At 52.5% G+C, this 26541-nt stretch overlaps 9 protein-coding genes and 1 non-coding gene across 10 annotated transcripts; 4 read left to right on the forward strand and 6 right to left on the reverse strand.

The window, feature by feature from the left end:
- Window positions 1-912: 912 nt before the first annotated feature.
- Window positions 913-1840, forward strand: QC762_406612 (uncharacterized protein). The gene is made up of 2 exons (XM_062890113.1): window positions 913-1529; window positions 1604-1840. The coding sequence occupies exons 1-2, from the start codon at window positions 1064-1066 to the stop codon at window positions 1642-1644; spliced, it is 507 nt and encodes a 168-aa protein (XP_062743860.1). The 5' UTR covers window positions 913-1063; the 3' UTR covers window positions 1645-1840.
- On the reverse strand, window positions 1374-4273 carry QC762_406610 (uncharacterized protein). Its single transcript, XM_062890112.1, has 2 exons — window positions 3993-4273; window positions 1374-3936 (listed from the first exon to the last, which is right to left on the reverse strand). The coding sequence occupies exons 1-2, from the start codon at window positions 4100-4102 to the stop codon at window positions 1836-1838; spliced, it is 2211 nt and encodes a 736-aa protein (XP_062743861.1). The 5' UTR covers window positions 4103-4273; the 3' UTR covers window positions 1374-1835.
- Window positions 4274-4392: 119 nt separating this feature from the next.
- QC762_406600 (uncharacterized protein) lies at window positions 4393-6117 on the forward strand. The gene is made up of 2 exons (XM_062890111.1): window positions 4393-4685; window positions 4735-6117. Exons 1-2 carry the CDS (start codon window positions 4540-4542, stop codon window positions 6056-6058), a joined length of 1470 nt encoding a protein of 489 aa, XP_062743862.1. The 5' UTR covers window positions 4393-4539; the 3' UTR covers window positions 6059-6117.
- QC762_406590 (uncharacterized protein) lies at window positions 6018-7187 on the reverse strand (the record flags this gene model as incomplete). The annotated part of the gene is made up of 2 exons (XM_062890110.1): window positions 6018-6802; window positions 6860-7187. 2 exons carry the CDS (start codon window positions 7185-7187, stop codon window positions 6252-6254), a joined length of 879 nt encoding a protein of 292 aa, XP_062743863.1. The 3' UTR covers window positions 6018-6251.
- An 866-nt stretch (window positions 7188-8053) lies between these two features.
- On the forward strand, window positions 8054-8145 carry QC762_0070240. The gene has a single exon. It is a non-coding gene; the product is annotated as a tRNA-Glu (tRNA).
- A 566-nt stretch (window positions 8146-8711) lies between these two features.
- On the reverse strand, window positions 8712-12587 carry KCH1 (Potassium transporter; the record flags this gene model as incomplete). Its single annotated transcript, XM_062890109.1, has 2 exons — window positions 11454-12587; window positions 8712-11402 (listed from the first exon to the last, which is right to left on the reverse strand). Exons 1-2 carry the CDS (start codon window positions 11517-11519, stop codon window positions 8712-8714), a joined length of 2757 nt encoding a protein of 918 aa, XP_062743864.1. The 5' UTR covers window positions 11520-12587.
- Window positions 12588-13607: 1020 nt separating this feature from the next.
- Window positions 13608-14381, reverse strand: QC762_406570 (uncharacterized protein; the record flags this gene model as incomplete). The annotated part of the gene is made up of 1 exon (XM_062890108.1): window positions 13608-14381. One exon carries the CDS (start codon window positions 14379-14381, stop codon window positions 13608-13610), a length of 774 nt encoding a protein of 257 aa, XP_062743865.1.
- Window positions 14382-15063: 682 nt separating this feature from the next.
- Window positions 15064-18038, reverse strand: VPS27 (Vacuolar protein-sorting-associated protein 27; the record flags this gene model as incomplete). Its single annotated transcript, XM_062890107.1, has 5 exons — window positions 17429-18038; window positions 17215-17347; window positions 16869-17153; window positions 16015-16807; window positions 15064-15962 (listed from the first exon to the last, which is right to left on the reverse strand). The coding sequence occupies exons 1-5, from the start codon at window positions 17500-17502 to the stop codon at window positions 15064-15066; spliced, it is 2184 nt and encodes a 727-aa protein (XP_062743866.1). The 5' UTR covers window positions 17503-18038.
- On the forward strand, window positions 17680-21953 carry DOA4 (ubiquitin-specific protease doa4). The gene is made up of 2 exons (XM_062890106.1): window positions 17680-20676; window positions 20732-21953. The coding sequence occupies exons 1-2, from the start codon at window positions 18520-18522 to the stop codon at window positions 21635-21637; spliced, it is 3063 nt and encodes a 1020-aa protein (XP_062743867.1). The 5' UTR covers window positions 17680-18519; the 3' UTR covers window positions 21638-21953.
- Window positions 21954-22158: 205 nt separating this feature from the next.
- On the reverse strand, window positions 22159-25177 carry FAA4_2 (long-chain fatty acid-CoA ligase). Its single transcript, XM_062890105.1, has 3 exons — window positions 24073-25177; window positions 22456-24019; window positions 22159-22393 (listed from the first exon to the last, which is right to left on the reverse strand). Exons 1-3 carry the CDS (start codon window positions 24516-24518, stop codon window positions 22304-22306), a joined length of 2100 nt encoding a protein of 699 aa, XP_062743868.1. The 5' UTR covers window positions 24519-25177; the 3' UTR covers window positions 22159-22303.
- Window positions 25178-26541: the final 1364 nt, after the last annotated feature.

Consider the following 26541-nt stretch of genomic DNA (forward strand, 5'->3'; position numbering starts at 1 on the left):
TTGCAATTCTACTCACTCGAAATAGGCATCACGCAACAGACCAACTTTGTTGCGGAGGATTGCAAGCTCACTGGCGAGTTCCTTTTCCTTAGTTGCAGCAAAAATCACCAACTTCACCCGTCTCCTCGTTTTCGTTCTCATGGACTCGGGTCACCTGAGAGATGAGCATCTGGATCTTTCGCTGTTTCTCATGAGCCGCCACGAGCATCTCTTTGACGTGAAGGGGAGCTTAGACTATTCCGCCGTGAAGTGTTTCGTAAAATTCGTCTATGACGCCCCGCATCGTGCCTATCTCATGGTGGAAGAGGTGGACTTTCTGAGGAAAGGTCCCGATTGAACAGATTACACCGAAGAGTTAAGTGCTAATTGATGTGGCAAGAGAAAGCCCCGGTGAGACGAGGAGGAGAACTGTCGAAACGGCATCCATTGTCAAGGTTTTAGTTGAACAGTTTCCCCTTCTTGGTGGATTCAATGACGATGGGATACAGCTACGTTCAACAACCGCCCCAGTCTTACTACATAGCACCTAATTGTAGCCAGTCCCCGCTAGCTGTAGGGGACGAGACTGTGTGACCGCCCTCTTGAGACATTGTTGCCTGGCTTTGGCCTGGGCAAGTCACAGCGACTGCAAAGAGCCTATGACATGGCATTTACAACCCAAGAAATTGTCTGCCTACTCTCCCTTCAAGCTGAAATCATTCAACTTGAGAAAGAGCTTAAAACAGAGCGCCTTGCGGATGTAGTGTCTGCGAGTTCTCTGGCTGCAAATTATTGCAGAAACTTCAAGCTCTCGCCTGATGCATCAAGTTCACAACACATGAAGCTTGGGGCTATCAGGGCATTAATAAAAGAGTATAGTCAGTTACATGAATACCACACCCCCCCTTTACCACAATAGACTGATCCGGTATCTGATGAGCTCCAGATGAACTTCTTTCGCAAGGTGAGTGAACGTCAACCAAACTTAATCTTTGCCTTCTAAATCACACAAAAGAAACTTATCTATCTGACTTTGGCCTTTATCAAACTGAAAGCATTCACACTCAACCAAGTAGACAAACCCATGAAATCACAACTCAAAAGTCTCAAATCATGGCTTAGAGACACCCAAGGAGGGAATTCCTTCCTCACAGACTTCGAAACCGAAATGTGGAGTGACGACAAACTCAGCTCCTGTCTATGCCTCGAAACACCCACCGCCAAAGGCGACCCATTCACCAGGCGGCTGCTCAAATCCGTCATACAGGCCTACGACCGTGTCGTCGGTCGATATATCGGATCCGGAGAGATGGTAGACGAGGAAACGGGCGACAAATCCTACAGCAGCAACCGGGTCAACCGTGCCAGCAATGTCTTTGGTGCGATCATGGCTTCCGCTCTCCCGGTGCTATCTATCTATGCACTGACTGAGATTCCGTCTACCGAGGCACGTATCGGCGCCACTGCTGGCTTCATCATCACCTTTGCTGTGTTGATGGGGATCCTCGGCTCCGCCAAAAGGTCTGAGAGATCATTGCAGCAACGGCTACGTAAGTACAGGTTGATTTTTCCTTTGTTGCCATGATCTTTGATATCCTGTTGCTAACCGCTTTGGTCATGATAGGTTTGCAGCAACCGAGGCCGTCTTCATCGGGAGCGCTCTAAGAGCACAAGGATCTAGTGATGAGAGCATCAGTGCTCTCTTGAATCGCCCAGCTTGCTAGTATATACTTGTACCGTAGGATCGCCATTATCTTGTACCAGAAATTACCATTACGCCGAACTTTAAGATGTGTATCACTCAACCAGCTCTTCATCTCATCCTGCCTTGAACTCCACAAAACATCACTCTCCCACTACAGTTCATGACGCCCCCCTCTCCCCTCATGTTCATCACGCTGCCCTTCCCCTTCCTGATCATCATCCCCCTCTCTCCTCCCCCGTCTCAACTCCTCACCCAGCCGCTCAATCAACCTCTCCAAAATCCACTCCGCCTCCTCCTTCCCCCCCATCAAGGGACTCTTACTCCCCACCCAACTCCACGGCACCACCTTCTCCGTGACCCTCGCCTCCCCCCTATCATCCAACCCCTCATTCGGCCTCCCCCCCCTAAACTTATCCTTCTTCGTCCTCACATGCGTGCTCGCCTTCCCATGCTGACCAGCATCACTCTCATCCTCCCCAATCAACCTCAAATACCACGCCCACTCCTTAAACGAGTACTTTCTCGGAGGGTGCTCCTTCAAATGCGCCGTAACCCTCGCAACTTCATCGATCAAAATGACCAAATAATCCTGCTGGCGATTTGGCAGAGTAAACGGGGCAGATTTCCTTCTTTTCTTCCTTTCCCGGAGATGTTGACCAGGACCGTGGGGGTGGTTCTCATCGGCGGTGTTATCGTCAATGTTTTTGTCATGAGCGTCATCGTTTCGAAAGGGCGGGTTGAATCTAACTCTGGGGGAGGTAGGTGATGAATTCGATGACTCGGCTTGACCCCGCTGAAGGGCTGTCTCGGCGTCGTTTTCTTCTTCCGAGTCCGAGCTGGTGTTGTCGCGGTCTTGAGCCTCGCCTAATATGCCAGTGGGTGTTTCCTCAATGATTTCTTCTTTGAAGAGCACCCCAAACGAAACATGTTTGAGAAACCGTTTGAGGTCCTTTTTGAAGGGGCGTTCACTAGGGAGGATGGTGATGGTAGCGATGGCGTCGGTGGCGTCGCGGACACCCTTAACCACTGTGTCACCGGCGTTGGAGATCAACACCGTCATGGTCGGCAAAGCCAACAACGCCCAAAACACCCAGAAGGACTTCCCCGCGTTAGAGACCGGGACGATGTCCCCGTAGCCGATAGTCGTCAAGCTCACAAAGCAAAAGAATATCCCATCAAAATACGTCCACCCCTGGTATGGTTCCTCACAGGCCTGGAAGATCCTTGCCCCCCCTAACCACAACGCAGCCCAGGTGCACGCTGAAACGGCAGTGGCATACCACCTCCTCTTTTTCGACGTCTCCTTTTGGATATCCCTCATCAGCTTGAACTCTTTTTCTCGCCTCTCGAACTCGGTCAGGCCGCGATCAACCTCGGAAGGCGTCTGCCTGAGCTCCTCGCCCTCTTTTATAGGCACGAGAATACCATCTTTGCCCTTCTTCGTCATCTGCTTTAGCATCCTCCGCCTTCTCTTCTCCACCATCCGGGCGCTAAGCCTACGCCTGCCACGATCAAGTACCAAGCTTCGAATCGACCCAATGACAAGACCGAGGCTGATGATCCCCACCAAAGCAAACGGCATGACCAGTCCCTTCCCCAGACCGGTTTGTGGGGAGAAGTCCCCGAACCCTACGGTAAAAAGGGTGACAGCCGCCCAGTACACCGCGTCAAGATAGTTCCAGCCTTCAATCCTACCGAATAACAATGCGCCAAGGAGGAGGTAGAAGAGCAGCAAGATAGTCTGCATCATCAGTGTCCTTTGGCTAGGGGTGAGCACAAAGTCTTTGGGATAGTGCTCTGTTTGAGCCCCGAGGAATGTGATGACCATGAGGGAAGCGACGAGGAAGTAAAGAGCGGCGCCGTAGATGCCGTAGTAGAAGGCCTGGGACCAGATGTATTGGCTGGTGGGCTCGATGATCAGTGGGCCAGAGGCGGTTGCGGTGAGAGAAATTAGGCATATGGAGGAGATGTACCATCCCACAATGGTGACTGGCTGGGCGATGGAGAACCTCAGTCGCTGCGTCATGTTCAGCAACAGAGCCATGTTGGCTATGAGCGCGATGAGCAGCTGGATGGCGTTGATGATGGTGAGCCATATTGGGTCCCTGATGAACGGGGCCGCATCCAGGTCGGAGCCGGGGAGGTAGTTCTGTCGCCATGGTCTTGCCAGGGCGCAAATACTGAATGCTGACGCGACTGGACCCAGTGTGCCTGCTATCATGGGAAAGGCAGAAGAGGCGAACCACCATCGGCTGAGGTAGGTAATATCAGTGACGGTCTGTGATATCCTGTCTACGGAGAAACTGACCTCGGGTCCAGATGCATCTGCTCATGCTCCTGTTGTTTTGGCAGCTTCTTACCGTCAGGATCAGCTGCGCGGAGATGTTCATCAATCTTTTCCCCGCCTGCATCGTTCATCTTGAGTCTCTCCCAGGCCTTGTCAAGACCCGAGAGTTTGGATGATATTGCCAAGACTCATATCCGGAAGATCTCGAAGTTCTCGGCGCTTGAAATAGAAGACAATGAATGCATGAGCATCAGGCGAGGGTTGGGGTGAGACAAAGAGCATGGCATTCCAGGGCTTACACGATGCGAAGTTGGGATGACAATGACGTCGTGCCGCCCCTGCCCATCTAGAGCCGGGGTCACGATCTTATCGGATGCAGCGCTGTGATTGGTCAAATTTGTTTGACAGCTTTGAGAATCGACTTCAAACGACAGTTTTAACTGTTTTGGATTGACCAAAACATCACTAGAATTGCGACAAACTCGTTTAATGAACCAGGAATGGAAACTCTGTGATGAAGTGGGGATGGGAAGGCTAAGAATTTTTGTCTTTTCAGAATCTGTTATCGATGTTGAGATGGCCACTGGGAGCAAGGCGCTGGCGTCCAGCAGCTCTTACTTGCAGAGTGCTTCGCAGATCTCGCTTCTATAGCACTAATGAGTCAGTTGAGAATGTTCAAGTTCAATGCGCATCAGCTGGTGAGATAACCGTGAGGTATGTCTGCTATACTTCATGAATTGGAACCACCATCTGACCGGGCCAGCCTTCACAACATCGCCAAGCATGCATCGACAAAACCTCTGGTTATTGTCATACCTCCAATCCCCCATACCGGAGGGGAACCACATAGCTCGCTCCCAAGATGGCTCCGGGAGTTTCCGGCAGCAGTCATCAACTACCGGTGGAACAACGTGAAAGACCCAGAGGACAAGACACCTCTCAGATGGCCAAGCCCAGTTCACGACCTCACCTTTGGGTACTCCTGGCTGTCAGCCAACCTCGGCCTTCGTCCGGAGAAGAAAAAGCATGTCTTTGGTCGCCCAGCCTATGTCTATGGCTCCTATCTAGGCGCCACTCTAGGTGCTGGCCTAGCCTTCACAGAAGCTCACCACCCCTTTCTGAACCTCGGCCAAGGCGGCATGACCGTCCGTGGTCTTATCGCTCACAACGGGATATACAACTGGCCCATGTTCCTTCCCGACCACCCAATACACAGCTACAAGTTGAAGCCCCCTAAACACGGAATATGCCCATTCTACACCAACAAAGTCCAGTCACAACGTTTTGAGCTCGAGGAATTCGACGACAATACGGCCTTTGGTTTCCTCTACTCCCAAATGCCCTACCTCTTTCCCTCACCATCAAACCTCTTTGACCCGTTCGCTTCCCCGACTCTGTTCTTTCAGAACGCGCCTTTGCATGTACCGGAAGATTTCTTCAACCCATCCCGGTTCAACAACCTACCTTCACCGCCGGCATTATCTTCGGCAGTTGACAATTTCCTGGCTGACACGACGGGCATCCCCGAGCCTCAACCGCCTCAGTCTGATGACCCATCTTCTTCACAGGCACTAAGCTCGAAACCGCTCGTAGAATTGACATCCCAAGAAATTGATGTGATTCTGGCCCAGAAGACAGCCGAAGCTATGGCATCCAGTCGCCCGAGAAAAGGGTATCTAGTCTTCCCGCCACGAAAATCGACCCTTCGAGTTCCGGAGACGCTGCTTTTGTTCGATTCTGACGATGTCCCGGCTTCAGTGGACGAGAAGAGGATACCGCCCAGGAATTCCTTCAAAGTCCAGGCCATAGAGCTAGCGGGGTTGATGAGACGGAGTGTGAGCATGTTCGAGTGCCAGACATTAGCTAAGGAGGGCGATGAGGAATTTGTGGGGCCGGAGGCAAGGGGCAGAGAAGCCCTAAGGAGAGTAAAGACCATGGAGCTTAGTGCCCAAGTTAAAGAGCAGGAGGAAGATGATATTGGAGAGTGGGGACTAAGGGGCAGTGAAGAAGCTTTGGCGGTGAAGTGGTTGAAGGGGGCCATCAGGGAGGATGAGGATTGGATGGAGGACAAGAGAGCAAGGTCTTGAACTTGTGGGAGGTATATATATCAGCAAACTAACAATTACAGAGGAAGACTAAACGCGATTAAACCATTATTCGTGAAAATCCAGCAGTGAATGAGTAGCCTCCAACAACAGAAACTGGATTCGACCGCACACTTTTCCGTCTATCCTTTGGGCCAACTTGATCCCGCACCTGCCTTACCACCTACCCCCTCATCTAGGGTTGCTCACCATAAGCATGTCCATAAGTAACCCCATACTGATGACTCTCAATAGGATCCTCCGTCACCTTCCCACCATTATTCGTCCCCATCATCTGGCTATTCTTCCGTCTCCACCTCATCACAAAAAACGCCAACGCTCCCAAGATCAGCAGCCCAGCAACGCCAGCCCCAACTCCAATCCCAATCGTCGCCCCCTTAGACAGCCCACCACCCCCCTCCACAACCTCGGCTGGCTCCGTTGAAGTCGGCGTGGTAGTAGCCCCATCGGCAGTGTTACTCACCGAACTCTCCCCCGTACTCGTCGCCGTCCCAGTCGTGGTCGTAGCATCCGAAACCAAACTCGTCACCGGCTCCGCAATTATCACCGTCGCCGTCCCAGAAAAAGTCTCACTGTCAACCTCAATAATTTTGCTCCCCATTCCTCTCTTAATCTCAAAGCTCCCACCCCCTTCCTCACAGGTACATTTCCCTTTCTTGTAATCATCCTCGCAACAAAACGTCTCCTGAGTACAAGCAGCCAGCTTCCCGTATATGTTATCACCCGCTATGACACCACCCATCAGCACCCACCATCAACAGTTCATTGTGAGACGAGACTTACTCAAGCAAACGCCCCCGCAAAGGGCATTATTCCACCCCGGACTCGTACAAGCCCCCCTCTGCACCTCCCCCAGAGTAATATTCGGAAAACTCTTCGTCTCCGTCGTAGCGATACACAGCGCGTTACTGAAGCACGTCCACCCCTGGGGACAGCAGAGCGATATCTCGGCGCCGAACGGTTGGCAGGGGTAGTACCCCAAAGCGTGTACTTCACCGGGGAAGTAACAGGGCGCGTTTTCCGCCGCGTGGGCTCCTATCACAAGCAGAAGCGCGGTAGCAGTAGCGGTGATGGATCGTATTGGTGGTGCCATTGTTATTTCTTTCTGCATCAATCTCTGGGCGAGGTACAACGGATCCTAAGGGTAGGTATAAAGATCGTGACAAACCACCAAAAGAAAATCGCAAGCAACCAAAAGTAAACCACCAAGATTCCCCCCCTCCACCCGAAAAGGCGGCGCCCCCAAGTTCTTATGTACCTACCTACCAAAACCCCCAAGCGCCCAGCATCTGTCTAACCTGCAGATGAAATTGACATTTGAACCGATGAACAGCCCAGGCACAACCGCAAGGCTCTACCCCCTACCTACCCTACCTTTTGCCCCCAAGACACAACCAGAGATAGTTGCCCAAACCCGATAAAAAAACGCCTCAGCTCAAAAGCGCCTCCATCCCTTCAGGTTAGACCCCATCTGCAAGCCTTCTGCAAGCCGTCACACTATTGGCACACTTCGAAAAGAGGCGTTTCCAATACCGCCCGCCACCACCACCCACAGGCGGCGCAGCCACGAGATACACTGCCATTCTCTTGATCGTTTGGCAGGTCGCACTTGTATGATGATGGTAGGCAAAAGGACACAGCAGCATGAAAAGTAAAACAAAACAAAAAGGTAGAAGAAATAGCAGGAGAAAAGACAGCGTCGTATTGAGCCTCGCCATCCTCGCCAGACCCTGAACATCTCAAGGCGCGCGGACCGCAAAGCTGAAAGGTATCACCCCCGAAAGGGACTAAGGCGGGGAGAGAACCGAGAGTCAGCTACAAGAGCGGGGGATTCATGTGATGCTCCCCTCCATTTTTATCACTCGCAAACCACAAGAAAAATGCCTCTCAATTGACAAAAAAAAGAAAGAAGAAAAAAGAGAGAGGGTTGGCAATGTATAGGCGGGTGGTGAAAAAAACAAAAACCAAAAATATGGACTCGGATACCGGGAGTCGAACCCGGGGCTGTTGAGAGAAAAGACACTTCTGAGAAGTGAGAGTCAACGATGTTACCGCTACACCATACCCGATTTGCACAAATCGTGAATGGTCCGATTTTGGATGACAAACTTTACAGAATCACCCGCTAACATCAACAACCTCCCCCCAACCTTCCACACCACCACCCTTTCAACCTTTCTTCCACCCAACCAACACCACCTCACACAATAATCACGGCAACAAGGGAAACAACACAACAAGTAAAAGAGTGTAAATCATCATCATTCAACGCCTTTCTATCACCCGCTAGAAAGCCCATCAACTCCATTCCTTCCCTCCCCTTATTTTTCTCTCCTCAATCCAAACTCTCCCCGGGGTATAAACGTGTGAGTGAAAGTAGAAAGATGCGAAGAAAAACAAAATATATGCATACAAGTGGGTGGGTATGTAGTATTTACAAGTACAAAATTCGCTGGCGTTGGGTCGAGCAAAATCATCAAGAAAGAAAAAAGGGAAATCAGGAGAAAAAAAGATCAAAAGAAAAGCCATCATCTCCGCGTTTATATCGTTGGTTGGAATTTTACACAACCGTGAGAATGAAAATGCAAGAGAAAAAAAACTGGTTGGGCAATTTCTCAAGAACCCGTTAAATGGCTCAGTATCTCGACTGGTTGCCTCTCTCCAAGTCGTCGCTCCAGCCATTGTTGTTGTTATGAGGGGCAAGATCCCGAGAACTGCTGCCGGACATGTTGCCAACGGTTGTATTGGCCCGTTGGGGACCACGATCGTAATCGTAGTCATCAAGGGAGAACGCCCCTGACACGGTATTTGCCCGAGCCGGGGCCGCAAAAATGTCGAGTTCCGGTGACGGACTTCTGTCGGGCTCCAGTCTGCTGACGTACCCAGATGATGGCCCAGGATCCAGCCTGCTTACATAGCTAGACTGGCCAGTGGCCGACGGCTGGATGGGCACCGGGGAAGTCCACTCGGTTGTTATGGCGTGCGAGACAGTTGCCGGCTGATCCATGGACTGAGATTGGCTGGTGCTTTGCTCGGGGAATGGGCCAGGTGAGTCGCTCCACATCGTGGCAGATCTCGAGGGGTTCTCATTGGAACCATCAGTGGCCCGAGGCTGATACGCCTGAAAGGAATTGTTGCTCGTCCCGGTGTTGGACCTGTCAAGCTGACCAGAACCGCCCATGGGCTGCGCCTGGAAAGGTCCGGGCGAGTTGCTCCTCCCAGTATTAGATCTATCAAGGTACCCAGAGCCTTCCGCAGGCAGTGCCTGGAATGGGCCAGGTGAATCGCTCCTCCCAGGATTTGATGGATCCTCATACTTCATCGCATCGTCTTCTGCCGGGTACGAAGCTGGCGTTTTGTTGCTTCCTGTGAGTGATCGACTCGTATACTGGTATTCGTCATGGCTCTGTGAAGAATTTGGCGCAACACCGTCGAGGTTTGGCAATGTCGGCTGCCGGTAATCATTGTCTTGTTGTGGCGCCTCTATGTTTGGCAGAGTCGGTTGCCTGTAATCCTCGTTCTGCTGTGGTTGGAGGGGCCCGCCAAATCCAGCGAGATTTGGCAGCGGCGGTTGTCGGTATTCATCGATCTCTTGCGGTTGGTAGGCGCCCGGCATGGTCATATTTCTCAGCGAACTGTTGCTAGCACTTTGGTGATGATATGGCTGACGAGGAGGCCCACCCATACCCATAGACACGCCCGAACCGTTGCTATCGGCCCGTTGGTGAAAAGGCTGAATGGGAGCAGTCATATTCCTCTGGGGTGGGAATGGTGGTTGCTGTCCCCGAGGTGGCATTGGGCCGGTGGCGCTGCGCATTGGATATCCTCCTGGTCCCATTCTCGGGGGCGACGTTGGGCCATTGCGATACGACATGGTGGATGGGGCAGGACTGGCCCGTCCTTTCGAATAGTCGTCATATCCTGGTCTTCCTTGATTGGGCCCAGGCCATCTATTTTGCTGCTGATTTGGCCCTGGACCTCTGTAGTTGCTCATTTCATTCATTGGTGGCCTAACCGGGGGCGGCATGCTGGGCATAGCATCTTGAGAATACATTGCCTGGCCAGCAGTGTAGCCCGCGTTGAGATTCGAACCGTTCGAAGGCATCCTGTTGAGTTGCTGGCTTGATGCGTAACTTCGGTTGGATTGAGCAGTCGCAGTCCTGGGAGGGGGAGGGAAACCGGCTGGCATCGCCGGTCCTGGTGAATCTGAACGGCTAACACCCATGGCGGCAGCCCCACCGAGAAGCGATGCTCTGGCCGAGTATTTGCTGACCGACGTCGCCGTAGTTCCAGACCGAGATGGAACTGGTCGCTTTTGCCCAAGAGTATTCATCTCAAAGCTGCCAGGAGTATTCGAACGGTCGGTCTTCTCGGAAATAGACATGAAGGTCTCGGCTCTCTTCAGACTCGGCATCTCAGCCAGATTATCGTCGGCGAAAACGGGCAGAGATGGCTTCATGGTGACTGGTCTGTTCTCCCCGTTCTTCTTGGCCGCCCTGAGTTCCGCCTTTTTTCGTTGTCTCTCGTCTTCCTCCATCGCCTTGTTGATCTTGACCGAGACAATCTGCTTGAGGCGCTTGTTGACCTTGCGCTCGCAGAAACCCGTCAAACCTCCATCTTCGCGGGGGATGTAACTCCACAAGAACAGCACGAAAAGTACCCCTGAGATTACCAACGAAAGAAACGAGAAGATCCAAACGACCACAGTGAAGATCATACCACAGAGAATGACAGATTGCCTCGTGTCTTCAGTCGCAAGAGCCTGGATCTTGTCGATGAAATCAGCGAGTGAAGCATCAAAGTTGTCTCCCTTGATGTTGAGCTTCGCCCTGAAAATAGAATAGAGCGTAAGAGCGTTGAGAACCTGACGGGGCCCGGAGCAGAGGAGCACTCGAATCCATGACTGGAAGCTGAAGAAAGTGAAGAGGGCGACGTAGTCGACGCCCTTTTTGCTCTTGGTTAGTTCGGCGAAAACGAGAAACCTCCTCCAACCGCTGGTTGGTCGAAGGCACTCCATGCGCTGAGCAATATGATCGAGGAAACACTCAGCAACACTTCCTCTTCGCATAATTCGGTTGGCGCGAAGGTGCTCGTAGCAGAGATTGGCCACGGAGAGGATGATGCAGCCGGCGAATACCCATTTCGTGACTTGGAATGGGATGAACTGAGCCGGTTCGATTTGGGAAGACCATCTGTCGAACGCAATGAGTTGGTACGCTGTGAAACCATCGACGGCGTACACAGACAACGACAGGAACATGGAAGCAATAAGGATTCCATAGGCGAAGGGCGTCCAACATGAGGTCGACTTGAAATCGTTCAAGCTCTGCATGACATTAGCATTACCCAGCCCTGCTGCATTCAGTACTCAACTCACAATAAAGTCCCACTTCTCGGTTGGCTGGATCACAACATCCCTCCTTTTATGACTTAAAAATCCCATAATATCGATTGCGCAAACCAGGCGCAAATATCCAGACTGGCCGGTAAAGAGTATGAGGGTATCGACACCGTCGACAAACCCAAAGAATGGCAAAATATTTCGTCGACACAACCTAATGCGTCGCTCGTTCCGGTGTGGTGAAAGATCATAGGCTCCAGTCCGCCGTTCGCACAAAGTCGCTCCTCGCCTGCGAGAGTCGACTGTGCTTAGGTCGACCAAGGAGCTTCAATACTCCTCTCCTGAATTCAACGGCCGTAAAAGCAAAGAGATGCCTACCAGCAAACAAAATGACTGAAAAGAAGGGAGGTCAGAAGCTGGCAGGAAGTAGGGCCGGATAATTCGAGGAGGATAGTTCGGCCACGGATGGCCTCGAAAATCGCCTTGCAGGCTATCGTTGCATTGCTGATTGCTGAGTGGGAAGTAGTTTCGTTGATCGGCAGTCCTGATGGCCCAACTTCCAGTCCTTTTCCCTGCCACTTCCAGAAACCCAACAGTAGTATCCTTGAATAGGCGCGCGGTCCACAGGTCGGTGGTGATGCCGAAAGGTGGCAGGTTGGTAATGGATCCCGAGTTTGATCGGCTGGGTAGAATTCCAGTCGCGGGTATCAAGTTGACCGATGGGGAAAAAGATCAGGCGTGGGCGGGGTGTCGCCCTGTGAAAGCACAATAGGGAAAGTTGTCGTGGTGTCTGATTCGAGGGAGTGATGCTATTGTTCGCTGTGGGCGACTGATGAATGAATGAATGGCTGAATAGCTGGTGGTTAGCTTTCGACAGTTGTCCGGAGAGGCCGCCTTTCCGCAGTGGAAGTCCGGGGGGATGAGCGTCAAGGTCAACTCGCGACAAAAAGGACTGGAGGGTAAGGGGCCCCAACGGAAGAAGATGCCGTCCTGGCTCGCAGGGAGGAACCGAGATGCAGGGGGTCTACCACTTGGGCTTCGCAGGCCGACCCTGACTTGTATCTCGACGGATGATTGGCTAGCCTCCGTTGCCAGACGCGGGGGAGGGGAACAGCACCACGCCGTGACAAGGAATACACAAGAAATGATGCTGGTCAATCACTGTTGGGATGAATATTTTGGACGAGGATTGGCGCTAACGCAGGTACCCCTCCGTTGGTTATCGCTTGTCCAACCCCTTGCCCCCGAAGGAGCATTCTCGCTTTCCTGATTGGATCATGTCGCCGCCGTTGCACGCCTCCACTGGGAGAGTGCAGCCATGAAACAGCTCACCAACCACCGATGGGAGGACTCAAACCCAAGTCCTGAATGAAACACGGAGTTCTTGGGCTTAGAAGAAAAGACGCATGCACGCCATTGCGGGAGCAAAGCATGGTGGCGCTTAGCTTAGCAAGCCACCAGATGTCAACATCATCAGTGAGGCTATTCCGACCTGGGAGTTTGTTCTCTTCATCAAATTCAGATTGCCCATCATTAATGACACTCCACCAGCACGGCAATGCACGGCGGAACCCCTCCGGGACTTGCATATGAACCATGGATTCCGCATATACAATGGACCTCAAACAGAGACAAACGGCAGCTAGATGCCACCTCTCCCAGCGACATGCAATGCTGCGCTGATGCAGTATAGCATTCGGCTCTCATACAGCTGCCCTCACTACCAACCTTTAAAGCCATAGCCGCGCGCTTCACCGGAACCACAAGTAAAACATCCACGCAAGTCACAAAAACAGCCCACTTCAGCCCGGTTCAGTCATCAAACAAGTCACAAACACGAGAGCTGGGTCATTCCATGTCCACGTCGTACTTCCACTACCCAGTCGGAAAATATCATTGTCTTTTAAAATGTTTGTGTCTACTGTGTATAGCCACATATCTGACCTCCTCCTAGCAGAACTCTAAGCCACACAATGGCATACTCCCAGAGGCCTCACCTCGGTCTACGAAACCAATGAAGCCAACGTTATCATTTGAATTCCCACATGATCTCCAGCATGAACATCCTCACCGAGAATCCACCCATTCTCCGGCCCGTTCCCGCCTCCACACGGTCCGAGCCCGAGAGACCCAACCGGACGGTAGACCACACCACCGACCCAGTCACCCAACCACCATCCCAACCAGCTCCTATTCCTCCTCCTCAATAGCCTCCCCCATCCCAAACTCCCTCTCCACCGCCCCCGCAAATGCCGCCCTCAACTCCATCTGCTCCGTCTCCGTCAACCCCTCCTTACTCCCCCTCCGTCGCCTCGCGCTCTCCCCCGTCTCCCTCAGCCTCACCTCCCCATTCTCCTCCACCACCTCATAACTCCGCCACTCAGTATTCCCCCACCCCGTCCCCCGCCCATAATCAACCCCCTCAAAATCCTCGGTCAAAAAGTGCAAAAAACCCCCATGCGTCATAGCAACAATATTAACCTCCCCTTCCCCCGCATAATCCCTCCCCAAATCCCTAAACCACTCCCTCGCCCTCCTCGCCCGTTCAAACAACTTTCTCGGCTCCGGAGCGTACTCACTCCCCGGACCTTTATCATTCCACCCCTCTTTTACCAATCCCAAATCCACCACCTTATCATCAGGAAACTCGTCCAGTAGTTTTGCAGGTTCGGAGCCCGTGTCGCATGGAAAGGGGGAGACCTCCTGTATATCAGGCAAGGCAATAACCCTCGGTTTACCAGGCGCGATATCCGGGTTGAAAGACAACAAACAAGTGTAAATCGTGCGACGTAACGGGGAGGCCACCAGATGCGTAATCTTGTCGTGATACGGAAAAGATTGATACAATTCCTCACACTGCCGCTTGCCAAGGTCTGTCAAGTCCGGGTCGGGGAGCGCGTGGTTTTCCTGGCAGAGGTTGTGGTAACCCTGCGCGTGGCGGACAAGGTGGACGTAGGTTGGCATTTTCCCTTCCCTTTTTTTATCCAATCTTCGGGGGAAAAAAAGTTGAGATGAACAGTCGAGGTGAAGAGATGGGGATGAAAGTTGAGATGAGATGAGAGTATATGGTGGGTGTGAGCTCAGACTGAACAAACCGACTCAGCTTACAGCCAATGTTATTCAGAAAAGCAGACAAATTGAACCCAAACTTTAAAAAAGATGGAATGAAAATATAAATCAAGACTTTGTCCGCTATATATCCGCGCCAGCTTCCTTGGTGACTCAGAAACCGGATCTCTCACCCACTCACAACCCCACCTCCGCTTTATGCCAATCCCCCGGACCGGTGACGGAATCACTGCTTCTGGAGCCCCCGCCATTGTCGGATCCGACCTACGTGTAGTACCAATGACACCCGCGCTCACACGTGGCATGGTGCCTCGACTCTGACGGATCTGTTCCACGGACAGCTTTGATAGGGTGCAACTAGTTCTCATCCACATTATTACGTCAGCGCTTCACCCATTTAACTATGTAGCCGACATGGGACACTTCAGAGGTCACTCGCAACAGAGAAACAAAACCATCTAAGTACTCAAATGTCGGTTTTCACACCTCATTACTCATAGTTAAAGCTATCTATGTATCATGGTCCCTTCTCCCCGCCTGCCAACCGATCCGCTACATCTCATAGTCATATCCTGTCTCACAAATCAATCAAGCTCTCTTCTACTACTGGCTGCTTAGGCGCATGCTGAGGAGCGGCCGGGAAAGACTCTTGGTTGTAGCCCGGATACGTCTGACCGGGCTGATGTTGCCAAACAGGCGGAAGCGCAGTTTGCTGAGCAGCCGGATGCTGCCAGTATGGTTGCTGTGGTTGGGGCGGTGGAGCTTGATGTTGCTGCTGTGGCTGCGATGGCTGAGCAGGAGCCGAGGCGGGAGTCTGTGGGAGTGAGGGCTGGTATGAAGAATGCATCGGCTGGGCCAAGTTGGGATACGGCGACGCTGCCGGATCAGGGGCAGAAGGAGCGGGCTGTTGCCCTTGTTGTTGTGGCTGCTGTGAATTGAAATAGAAGGAAGCATGTGGGTCGGCCGTAGGGGTGGTACCAACAGAGTCTCCCGTGCTGGGTGCAGCGAGCTGAGCTTGAGGTGCCTGTTGCTGCGCAACCTCGGTGGGATAGCTAGGCTGCTGAGCATATTGTGACGGGGGCGCAGACGGTGCTGCTGCCCAGCTTCCCGTCCTTTGCGGCACTTGCTGTGGGGCATATTGGCTATTGGGAGGTATTGCTACCGATTCTCGTCTGTCGTAGGGAGGAGCGTACTGGGTTGGAGGTTGAGGTGTTGGCTGTGGGTAAGAGGGATGGCCCACCGGCCTCCCGTACTCTTGCGGCTGTTGTTCGCCAGTATAAAAGTGCTCGGCTGGCCCAACCGAGGCTGAGACGCTCCCTGGAAGGGACGGGTATGGTCCCGCGGGCTGACGGGGTGGGGGAAGACTGTAGCCACCAATGCTGTGTTGGCTGTAGGTTTTGGATAGGCGCTCCTCAAGCATACGGTCGTAGTACCGCACCACGGTCGAAAGCTTGGCATGTAAGTCAAGCAGAGTGTCTGTGGTGGGTTAGCAGGGGGCACTTGGGATGGATCGGGATACTTGACATACCATGCTTGCTCATAGTTTCTCCATAAGTTCGGGCTAGCTTTGGCCGGAGTGTACCGATGCTGTCGTACAGCTCCTGAATCTGTGGTTCTCGGAGAATGGTTCCCGGCGGTTGCGTCTGCAATCGGTCAACCAGCGTGGCAAACAAGTTGATATTCTCTGCCTCCACAGGCGTGAGCTCGTAGTCATTCTTGGGGAGCGCCAGCGGTGCTGTTGATGAAGACGCGCCGACATTTGTTGTTTGTTCTTTCAAGACTGCGGCGTGCCTCTTCTTTTGCTCCTCCATATCTGCCAACGAGGCGGCGATGGCTGCTTTGAGATCTTCATCATCGTCCTCAAACGCCTTGGTCGCCGATACTTGCTCACCCGACTTTGGTTTGCTCGCTTGCGTTCCGTTGCTTGCCGGAGGGAAATAGGCACGGTTGTGGTTCTGAACCTCCTCCAAACTCATGGCAAGGGCCTTTTTGAGATCCTCATCGAATCCATCGTCAACACGAGCATTACGCGGTTGCATGCTCGAGCTCTTGTTCTTGTGGGGAAACGACGAGTACAACGAGGAGCGGTCGTTACCAGAGCCGCTCCCCTTCGAAGGGGTTGACTTGTCTGTGAGTTTTGCGTAGCAGCCATCATCGACACGGACGGCTTGGAGGATGCCAAGATGGGGCAGGGGGAGCGTCTTGCTTGAGCACTGCTGGTCGAAGCAGTTTCCGCAGTTTCGACAATGGTGTTTTCGGTTGGTAAAGGTAAAGTTGGTTCGACATCGCATGCACACATCGGAATCGACCCACTCGGGGGGCTGTATCAGGTGTCAGTTTGGGGTGCAGAGAGTAGAGCTTGCCCGCACATAGGAGACATACCGCACTGCTGTCAATCATGCTGCTGGCGACGGTGACGCGAGGGGGGAACTGGAACCCTTCTCTCTGAAGGTTTCGATAGACCTCTCCAATGTATGACAAATCGTAGCGCCCCTCGGTGGCCGTGGCCCATGACTGAATAAGCTCGAGTATCTTTGCGCGCACGTCCGCATTGACGGCAGCCGGTCCAACGGCCTTGAGCAGCGAAACCATGCTTTCCATAAACTCTCTCGAGGCAATCTCGGCCAGGAAATGGGCGCCTCCATTTTTAACACACGTATCGGTGAGCTACGCGTAGACGTCTGGTCAGCTATGCATTTACCAAACAGATGCCCACACCAGCCCTTACACTGAGCGCACTGAGTTGCGTATTGGGGTTCTTGTTGCTGATGCGCTTCTTGAGCGAGCGCATCGCCTCCTTGGGCTGCACCGTCTTGGATCGAATCACGTCGGAGATTTCGAGGTTTAGAGCGATATCCTCGCTGCGGACACACTGTTGTTAGCACATGGCTCTGTCGCACAACCAACAGCGGGGACAGCGGGGAGCATGACGCAACACCTACAGACTGCTGCTTGTCGCCTTCTCTACCTGCTCGTCCAGGGCAGTGTTTGCCCCGGAAGACCACCACCCCATCATCGTGAGAGATTCTCTATGGAATTGAGGTAGGGAAGCTGGCGCGACAACCTGGAATTCGTTGGCAGTGGGCTCTCTCTCGGGAGGCTGGGGCGGGGAGATGTCGGCGGCGTCTTCGGTAGGAAGTAGGACAATAAACCTGGCAGATAGTCCAAAGGGTCGAACGATGGCAAGAAAAGTATTTGTGCCCAGTCAAGATCTGCGCACTGGCCAGACAGGAGGTGCGAACGTGTGTTCGTGATGGGTGGATGATGGATTATGCATGGGTTGTTTGCTGGATGTCTCTGCCTGCCTGTTGGTTACGTATGGGCCGCCCCAGGAGCTCGCCTTGCCAAGCGAAACAGTGGACTACCTACACTTGTCAGCCCGTGGCTTGGGACAGCTGCCCCGCCATCTTGAGGTGTGGCTTGTGCCAGGCAGGCGGGCTTTGGAGACAAATAGTTCTAGGTACTTCTGAAGTTTCTAACTCCCATTGGCCACATGGGTGTGCTATGGTATCAAGAATTCAATGTATTCTCAGAGGAGGCCCCAAGACAGCTCGTTCCTTTATTTGAGAATTCAAGAGTGACGGAAGTGCGTGTAGCTGGTGTGGGGCATATCATGCCCCCCCAAGAACAGGCAGGGCGCCAAGAGCACTGCAAGTACCTCGACGACCGGGGAGCCGGGGTCTAAACGACAGTGGGCTTCCACCATCTCAACGACCGCATTCGTCACAACTTCACGACACAACTGCCACGGGCGGGATCCCCCACCGCGCAAACAATGGATGGATGGACAACCCTTTGATCTCGAGACAAAGAATGCGCTGCTTTCCGCCCAAGCTTCACTCCTCGCTTTTCGCCCTCGACCAGACTTGCCGCTCTTTCTTAACGACCTCATGCCCTCGACAACTGCTTACGACGACTTGATCCCCCACCCACGTATCTGCTTCTTCGCGACACGGTTTTCTCCCGTCTTTCGACTTCTCGAGTGTTCCAAAGCAAGACCAAGGTACAAGGTCCACCTTCCAACGTCCTCTCCATGACAGGGGCTGTCATCATGATGGACCATGCAGGATCCTCGCGCGCGGGGCCAACAAATGGTGGGCTTCCAAATGGAGGAGGAAATGGGACGAGAAGGCCGCTTCCACACATTGACGACATCACGTCGGTTGAAGTCGACCTCGACCCTCATGCTCCGATTGAGCGAGTGGTGCAAATGGCCGAAAACTACCTACGACAGGCTGAATCATCAAAGACGTTTGGTCGTCCTGACCTTGCCCTCAAAGACTATATACGGGCCAGTATCATTGTGTTGGATCTGATCAAGAAGAACAAAGGCTGGGTGTCGATGCAGAGGGATTCCAGGGCGCTTCATGACCGGTACACTCGTGTGTTAAGGCAGCTTGATGCTACGCATACCGAGTTCGAGAGGATCAAGATGGAAATCAAGGCAGACAATGCTAGGACTTGTGTCCAACCAACCGCCCAGAGGCAGAGTCGGAATGGGGGACATATGATTAACGGGAACGGTTTCGAAAGGACAAACGGCGCAACAAATGGCACGTCATCGGACCAGAGTTTCTCCCCCTTGTTGCCTCCGAGAACGAAGCCGGTGGTGGGTCCTAAACCAGAGGGCCTCCATGGCAATGCAATCTCCAAGCCCTCGGCCAAAGCGCAGGACCTGGCCCAACGGTTTGCGAATCTGAGGACAACCACAGTACAGACGACCCAAGACCCCCGCGTCCGAACTCGGCCGATCGTGTCACCAACAACGGCGGTAGCACCCGGCAGTCCACCTCCATTGTTCTCGCAAACGTCTCTCGGTGGGTTACCGCGAATGCCAGATGCCATTTACAATCCACCCAGGGGCACCGTTTCGAAGGAGGCAGCCGCACTGCCTTCCAGTACTCCCCGTGCCATGTTCTCTAGGACAGGTTCGGTGTCATCCATCAACATTACCAAAGCCCCAAGACCGTCCATGGCAGGAGAGATATTTTCGACAGCTCAAAGCTTCGACAGGCCGACATCAAACAAGAGAACAAAACTCTCATTACCCAACTTCTACGATGAAACAATTTCCGTCAAGGATCTGCTCCAGTACCAGCAGGCAGGCTCCAAGGAGATATCAATATTAATAGTGGACATTAGGAGCCGTGAAGAATTTGACGAAGGTCACATTCTATCTCAGGCCACCATATGCGTGGAGCCCGAGGTACTATCGAGACCGCACATCTCGGGCGAGGACATTGCCAATAGCATGGTACTGGCGCCCGCAAGTGAACAGCTTCTCTTTGAGAAACGGGCCGACTTTGACCTGGTGGTCTTTTATGATCAGGACTCGACCGCGGTTCCTGCAACACCATCAAACAGCATAGAGCACACCGTATTCAACTTTTTCGGCGCCCTCAGCTTTTATGACTTTGTTGGCGAAAGAGCTGCCAAATCACGGCCTAAACTGCTCGAAGGCGGGCTAGACGCATGGACGAGCATGGTTGGAAAGGCCAGCTTGCAGACATCATCAACCATCGATCCGACCGCGAAGCAGGCATCCACTGCCATGACCAGGTCATTCTTGAACCAAAAACAGAAGTATGCTGCACGACCCATCCAGAATCCCGAGGAAGCCAAACGCTGGGAAAAGCACATTTCCGATCCCGCATCCATAATACCCATCCGAACAACCGAAGACTTTCTTCGTCGCTACCCGCCGGTATCAGGACAGAAAGAGTCCATGGTTTCTTCGTCTGCGCCGTCGCCACCTAGCCAAAGTTCAGAAAGTCCCTTCTATGATCGAATATCCCGGGATGAGAATTTCTACAGCTCCCTACCATCCCCACCGGCTCGTCCCGCCCCTGCGGTTCCTCGCCGTAGTCATAGCGGACTGTCAGATGAACCTGTTCTAGCAAAGGCGGTCGGAATCGCCCCCGGCGCCGCAAGGCCCGAAGTGCGGAAAAATCGCACCGGTCTCTACAACCCAGGAGTTCATTGCTTTGCCAACAGCTCACTTCAGTCATTGTTTGCCACGCCTGGTTTCTGCAAAGAGGTATACGATGGATCGTGGAGGCACAACTACAAAGCTCCGAAAAAGCTGGACGAAAACATTGACAACCCCCAACTCTTGATGAAATGTTTGGAAAATCTCTTCCAATGGATCAACACCGGATCTTTCAAGTATATCCATGCCAAGACCTTCATGGTACGTAAAACAGTTCAAGTGTGTTCAGCGCATCAGTCACTAACAGTGCATGTAGCAATACATCCGTTACATCCACTCCAAATCAACCAGATCAAAAAACGACGGGGATCTTTTCGGGGGAAATCGCCAACAGGACGCACAAGAATTCTATAACTTCATCCTCACAACCATTGACGATGAGACAAACACTCGTCGAGATCGGGTGACAAACGTGCGAGACGAGTACACACCTAACGAAGGCACCGCTGTCCAAAACGCAGTAAAATTCTGGAACAACTACGTTGAAGGTCACAACTCTTTGGTGACCAAATACTTCCGTGGTGTGGATGTGTATATCAACACCTGTTCCAAGTGCAACCACCAGTTCCAAAAGTTTGAAGTCTCCGACATGCGAATCCTCAATTTCCCTGATGGCGCGTCAGATCCCATCAGCATGCTGAAGCTGCTTGAACAGAGCGCCGCGCCAGAGAAAATGGACGGCGCCAGATGTGAGAAATGCAACTCGACAAAGCACCGCACTCGAGCCCGCAAGTTCGCCCGACTACCGGATCGGCTTGTCTTTTCCTTTCAGCGCAGCATTAATCAATTCGACAAGATGCAAAACATAGTACAGTTCCCGACCCAAGGGCTTGACGTGCGTCCTTATTTTGCCGGCGCGGCAAACGAACACGTCGACCCCAGCGATGAACACTACGAGGGTGACATGGTGTTTGACCTCTATGCTGTGACGGTGCACATTGGCGAGACAACTACCTCGGGGCATTATATCGAGTACGTCAGGGATGATCGGAGCAGTGATCCGGAGAGCTGGTGGAAGTGCAATGATCGGGATGTCACGCCGCTCAAGGTCGGGCCGAAGAACCCAAGGAATCTTGAGCAGCTTTATGGGGATTCGGCGGCGAATGCTACGGCGTATTTGGTGTTTTATGAGAGGAGGGGGACAAGGAATCAAGATGTTTGAAGAGGAAGAGGAAGTTTGGGCAGGTGGCAGTGGCCCCTTTCTAATTCTGGAGCTTGGAAGAGGTTGGAAGACTGAACTAGATGATCAGGGTACTCAGGTTTGAGAATGGTGGCGGGGGATAAATGGCGATGTATTTGGGTTTTGTGCTGTTTTTGGAAAGCATCAGGGTGGTTACCTAGATAGGTGATGGGTGGAGCATGGGTGGTTACTTGGCGGGTGGCTGTTTGTTGGTAGCAAAGGCGTGGGAGGGTTGTTGTTTAGTTGCCAGTGATACCAATCGAAAATCTGATGGTTTCTGTTCCCAAAATCAACGACAGCATACTTCACTTCAAGTTTCTTTATCTTGAATCAATGGATCTTCGTTACAGTTGACTTCCACGGCTTTCTTCCATTTAATGCTTTTGACAACACAAATTGTCCACAAGTTATAACTAGACGTTCAAAACTTACAAAGTCCCTCAATAGAACCAGGGCAATATTCATATCCTCAAAACCATTGCTTCCAACCATGACGCATTGTTCGTCAGGTAAAGCAATTCCATTGATTAATCCTAGCTAACATCAAATATCAAATAAACATGCACTCCAAAACTCCATAGCAGTGTCATCCCAGCATGCAATCGGCTTGAAAACCAATAAAAGACAAGAAAACGCTCCGTTCATCACTCATTTGTTCCCCACAACCTCCTCAATCTGCTTCTTGTACCTCTCCCTAACCGCCCGCCTGTTGACCTTTTGCGTCGCCGTCACAAGACCCTACACCTCATCATTAGCCATCCGTTCTCTTCTCATACTCTGTCAAAAGGAAAAAAACTCACATTATTCGGCGTCCACTCATCATCCACAACCACAACCCCCGCCACCGTCTCCATCGAGCTCAACCCATTCTTCCTCGCCACCCCCTGCAAGCTCTTGAGCACCGCATCCCTCACCTTCTTGTCGCGGTGCATATCCGCCTCACCAACCCCCAACTCCTTCGCCTTCTCCGCCAGCGCCTTGTCATTCGCCAGCACAACCGCAATCGGCCTCGGGCTCCCGCTGTCCCCATGCACCATGATGTTCTGCACATACGCGGCGCCCCTATACACCGCCTCGAGCTTCTCCAACGCAATGTACTCCCCTCCCTGCAGCTTGACCAGGTTCTTCAACCGGTCAATCACCCTCACATGTCCATCCGGGTCAAACTGCCCGATGTCTCCCGTCCTAAACCACCCATCCTCTGTGACAGCCTTGGCGGTTTCCTCCGGGTTCTCAAAATACTCCTTGAGAACCGGCTTCCCCCTAAGCAAGATCTCTCCCTGGGGCGGATTGGTAGGGTGATCAACCACATAATCCAGCTCGGGCAAGCTCACAAGCTTCATCTCCACCGCAGCAGGAACAGGCCCGATCGCCTCCGTCGTCCACTGCAACGGGCACCCAAGTGCTCCATTCCCGCACGTCTCGGTGAGCCCATACCCATTCATCATCGGCGCCACAACCAAACTCATAAACTTTTGCGTACCGGTGGCTATCCCACTCGCTCCATTGACGATGAACCTCAGTCTGCCTCCTGTCATAACCCGGACTTGGTCAAAGACGAGCTTGTCCAAAATGCCCTGACCAGGTAACCCAGTCCTGACCATCAAGTCCTTGAGCGCATACGCCCCCCAAAACAGGTTCTTCATGATAGCCCCACCATTGTTGACCTTTCCTTCTACTCCCTTCCGGACGGTCTCCCAGATTTGGGGGACACCAACCATGACCGTCGGTCGGAAAGCTCTCATATCTCCGTAGCAGTTCCTCATGCTTTGATCGGACAGCGTCCGTGGGCTGCCGTACCCCAGAGTAGCCCCAACAAATATGGCAAGATTCTCCAACACCAACTCAAAGATATGCGCCAGAGGGAGATAAGCAAGAACATACTCCTTTTGTGAGACACTCTCCTCCATGACAGAAAATAACCCCGCCACCGCAGCAACAAACCCCCCATGACTAACCGGTACTCCCTTTGGTGGTCCGGTGCTACCAGAGGTGTACATGATGCAGTAGACCTCTTCCGGATCCTTTGGCGGGTTCGCCTCGACGGGGCTATCCTGCCCCAGCTGCCGCAGTTCCTCAAAGCTCAACACCTTGAGGTTTGGATGGGCAGATTTGAAAGAGTCAATCTCAGAGTCGGGGACTGGTTGGTGCGAGTTGTTGTTGTAGATCAAGAATTTAATCTGATCACCAGCTGCTTCGAGCGGTTTCTTCGCTGTCTTGAGAAGGTGAGGGTCGATGAAGATAGCAGAGGCTTTTGACTGCAGCAGTGAGTGCTCTACTCCCGACGGGCCCAAGGTGTCGTATGCGGTGACGATGGTGAGAGATTGGGAGGAGCAGGCGTGGGAGAGAGTTAGCCATTCGGGACTATTTCCACTGTTAATACCTTCCAGCATCATGTTATTACGGAGTGAACCTACCTGGTGGCAGCAAAAATATGCACCCTCTCCTTTTCCTTTAAACCCAGCTTCACCAACCCTGCACCCACCTCGAGAGCCTGCTTAAAGTACTCCCCGTAGGTCAAATACCCATAGTCGCTCAGCTCGAAAAAGGTCCATTCCTTGTCCACCAGCTCCTCTTTTCCGTCGATCACTTTGGGGATTTTCTTGTTCTCTTTGTGGACTTTGATGAGCTTTCTGCTACCGATGGCCGGTTCGTCTGGGTAGAGCTTTGCTGAGCGCTTCAACAGGTCGAAGGTAGTATTAACATCCGGGGCGGGGCGCTCGAGGAGGCCATCGCGGGCTTTGGGATGACGACGGGGGATGGTCTCGTTGGGAACTTGAGGGTGGTTTGGCACCGGGATTGTGTAAGGCGGGTGTTGGACCTTCCTGAGGGGGATCGAGGAGGTGTTGTAGGAGGTGGGCATTTTGAGTTGTTACCCTGTGTAGGGAGAGGTACAGGGTGAGATGTAATAGGTTCGCAGGTAGGCGAAGAAGGCAGACAGCGGTCGTCTGAACTGCGTCGTGTAACCGGCAAGCTGTCAAACTTGCGAGTCGAAGCTTGTCAGAGCTAGTTTGCTCCAAGTCGGTCGAAAACACCTCTGCAAGTCCGCTGGTTAACTAGCCAAACTGGCGGAATCCGGAGAACCTAAAAGCTCGTTTCTTGTCCTTACCAAACGCCCCAATCTCCAAAGCTTGTGATATCGATACCTCGGCTTTCAAGAAAGTTGACTTGTGTAAGTCGGCCAAACTGTGGCTTGCATATACGGCGAGGCTGCTTTTGGTAGCGTGACCTGGGGGGCCGTGTAAGACAAGCGGCTTGTATTGGACGGTTGGTTACGTTCGTCAAAGAAAAGTATGGTATGCCAAGGAGGCGTTCTGAATTTTGTTGAGAAGGAGCACAAGTGAAGCTTTTAGGATGTGTCAGAGAAAAGAAGCTGCCGGGTTGAGATGCCTCGGTTCAGGGTCATGGGAGCAGTTTCAACTCGGGGAGCTGGCTGTTTTGAGGTGTCCAGCGCAAGCGAGCTCGTCTCCATTTTTATTGTTTCAATGCCTTGATCGGTTGTTTTCCACAGGGTCGTATACAATGACCTCAACGATTTTTGAGCCGCGCGCTCCTTCTAAAGGCCCCAAGCAGCTGAGATGGGTGATGACGGCACATGACAGGCCACACAGGGGGGTTCTCCCACTGTGTCGGAACTTGCCTTGCCAAGGTGCGCTAGAACCCCACCTGGTCCAAGCTCCCCATGTCCACAGATGACGTCGGTCGAGTTCAGCCGCGCGGTTCTCGGGTTAAACCGTTTCTGATGTTGATTGAAGGTATTCCCAGCATACTATGCAAAAAGCTTTTCTCGATCTAATAACCTTCATGGGAAAGGTTTTGCCTGGTGAAGAATGCTGAAATGACCCTGATTGCCTTCAGCCCTATGAGCACGCCAATGTGGGGTGTAAGGAACAGGGTCGAACGATGTCCCCACCACACGATGTCATCGATTGTTTGCTGGGAAAGGTTCATGAGGTTGCGGTTTACATCAGGTCAGCTGAAAAGTCGCATTCACCGAATAGATAAGAGAAGCACTCATAGAACAGATGAACGATAAGGAAACTCAGGGTGGTATCTATTTTCTGCCGAGATGCCGGTAAAGTAAAGGGGCGCACTGTTAAGGATTTCGAACATCAGGCCATTTGAAGTCCTGCGATATACCTCATTACTCTGTCGACAAGGTGGAGAATTTCATAAGGATCCAGGTGCAGTCTGGCCCTCAATCAGCTCCATGGTTTCGTGGTATGAGATGCGAAAAATATTTGTACATGGGAGCCGTACATCGTACTTCACCCCAAAAGGAGCCTACTCATTCTTCGTCGCTTTCCAGCTCCTCATCAGTGCTGGCTACCTCCTCCTGGGCCTCATGTCATTCCTCCGCGGTGTCAGTCTCCTCGTTTGTTTCATTGTCGTAAAACAAAACCGCCTTGTCGCCATACTTTTCCACAAGCAACTCGTCAAATTGCTTGTAAAACCTCTGAATAGTCCTGTTGTCTGGCTTGTCATCAAAGCTAGGCCAATATCTCCAAGGTGAAGTCCGCATGTTCACCTGACAAACATCCACTCGTTTCTTCGATCGCTTCAGTTGCAGCATCCCACATCTGATCTTTGATTTGAGGAACCACGACCCGATAAGTTTCATATGGCCAATCCCACCCCGTTGCGCTCATATATTCCATCAGAGGCTTCAAGCATTTCGTTGCCGCATCGCCATCCCTCCGAGCCAGTGCCTCCATCACTTCCTCCAAAAACCCGAGCTCCTTTTGCAGGCACCTGTCTCTCACCTCACTGTACAACAGTGCAAACTCATGAGCTTCGACTACTGAGGGCCGCCGCCACCCCGTATCGGAAAGCTCAGAGTCGGTGAACGTCATGCAATCTCGAAGGCAATGCCACGCGGTCCAGGA

This window comes from Podospora pseudocomata, chromosome 4 (assembly GCF_035222375.1).
Source record: "Podospora pseudocomata strain CBS 415.72m chromosome 4, whole genome shotgun sequence".
In the NCBI taxonomy this organism is placed as follows: Eukaryota; Fungi; Ascomycota; class Sordariomycetes; order Sordariales; family Podosporaceae; genus Podospora; species Podospora pseudocomata.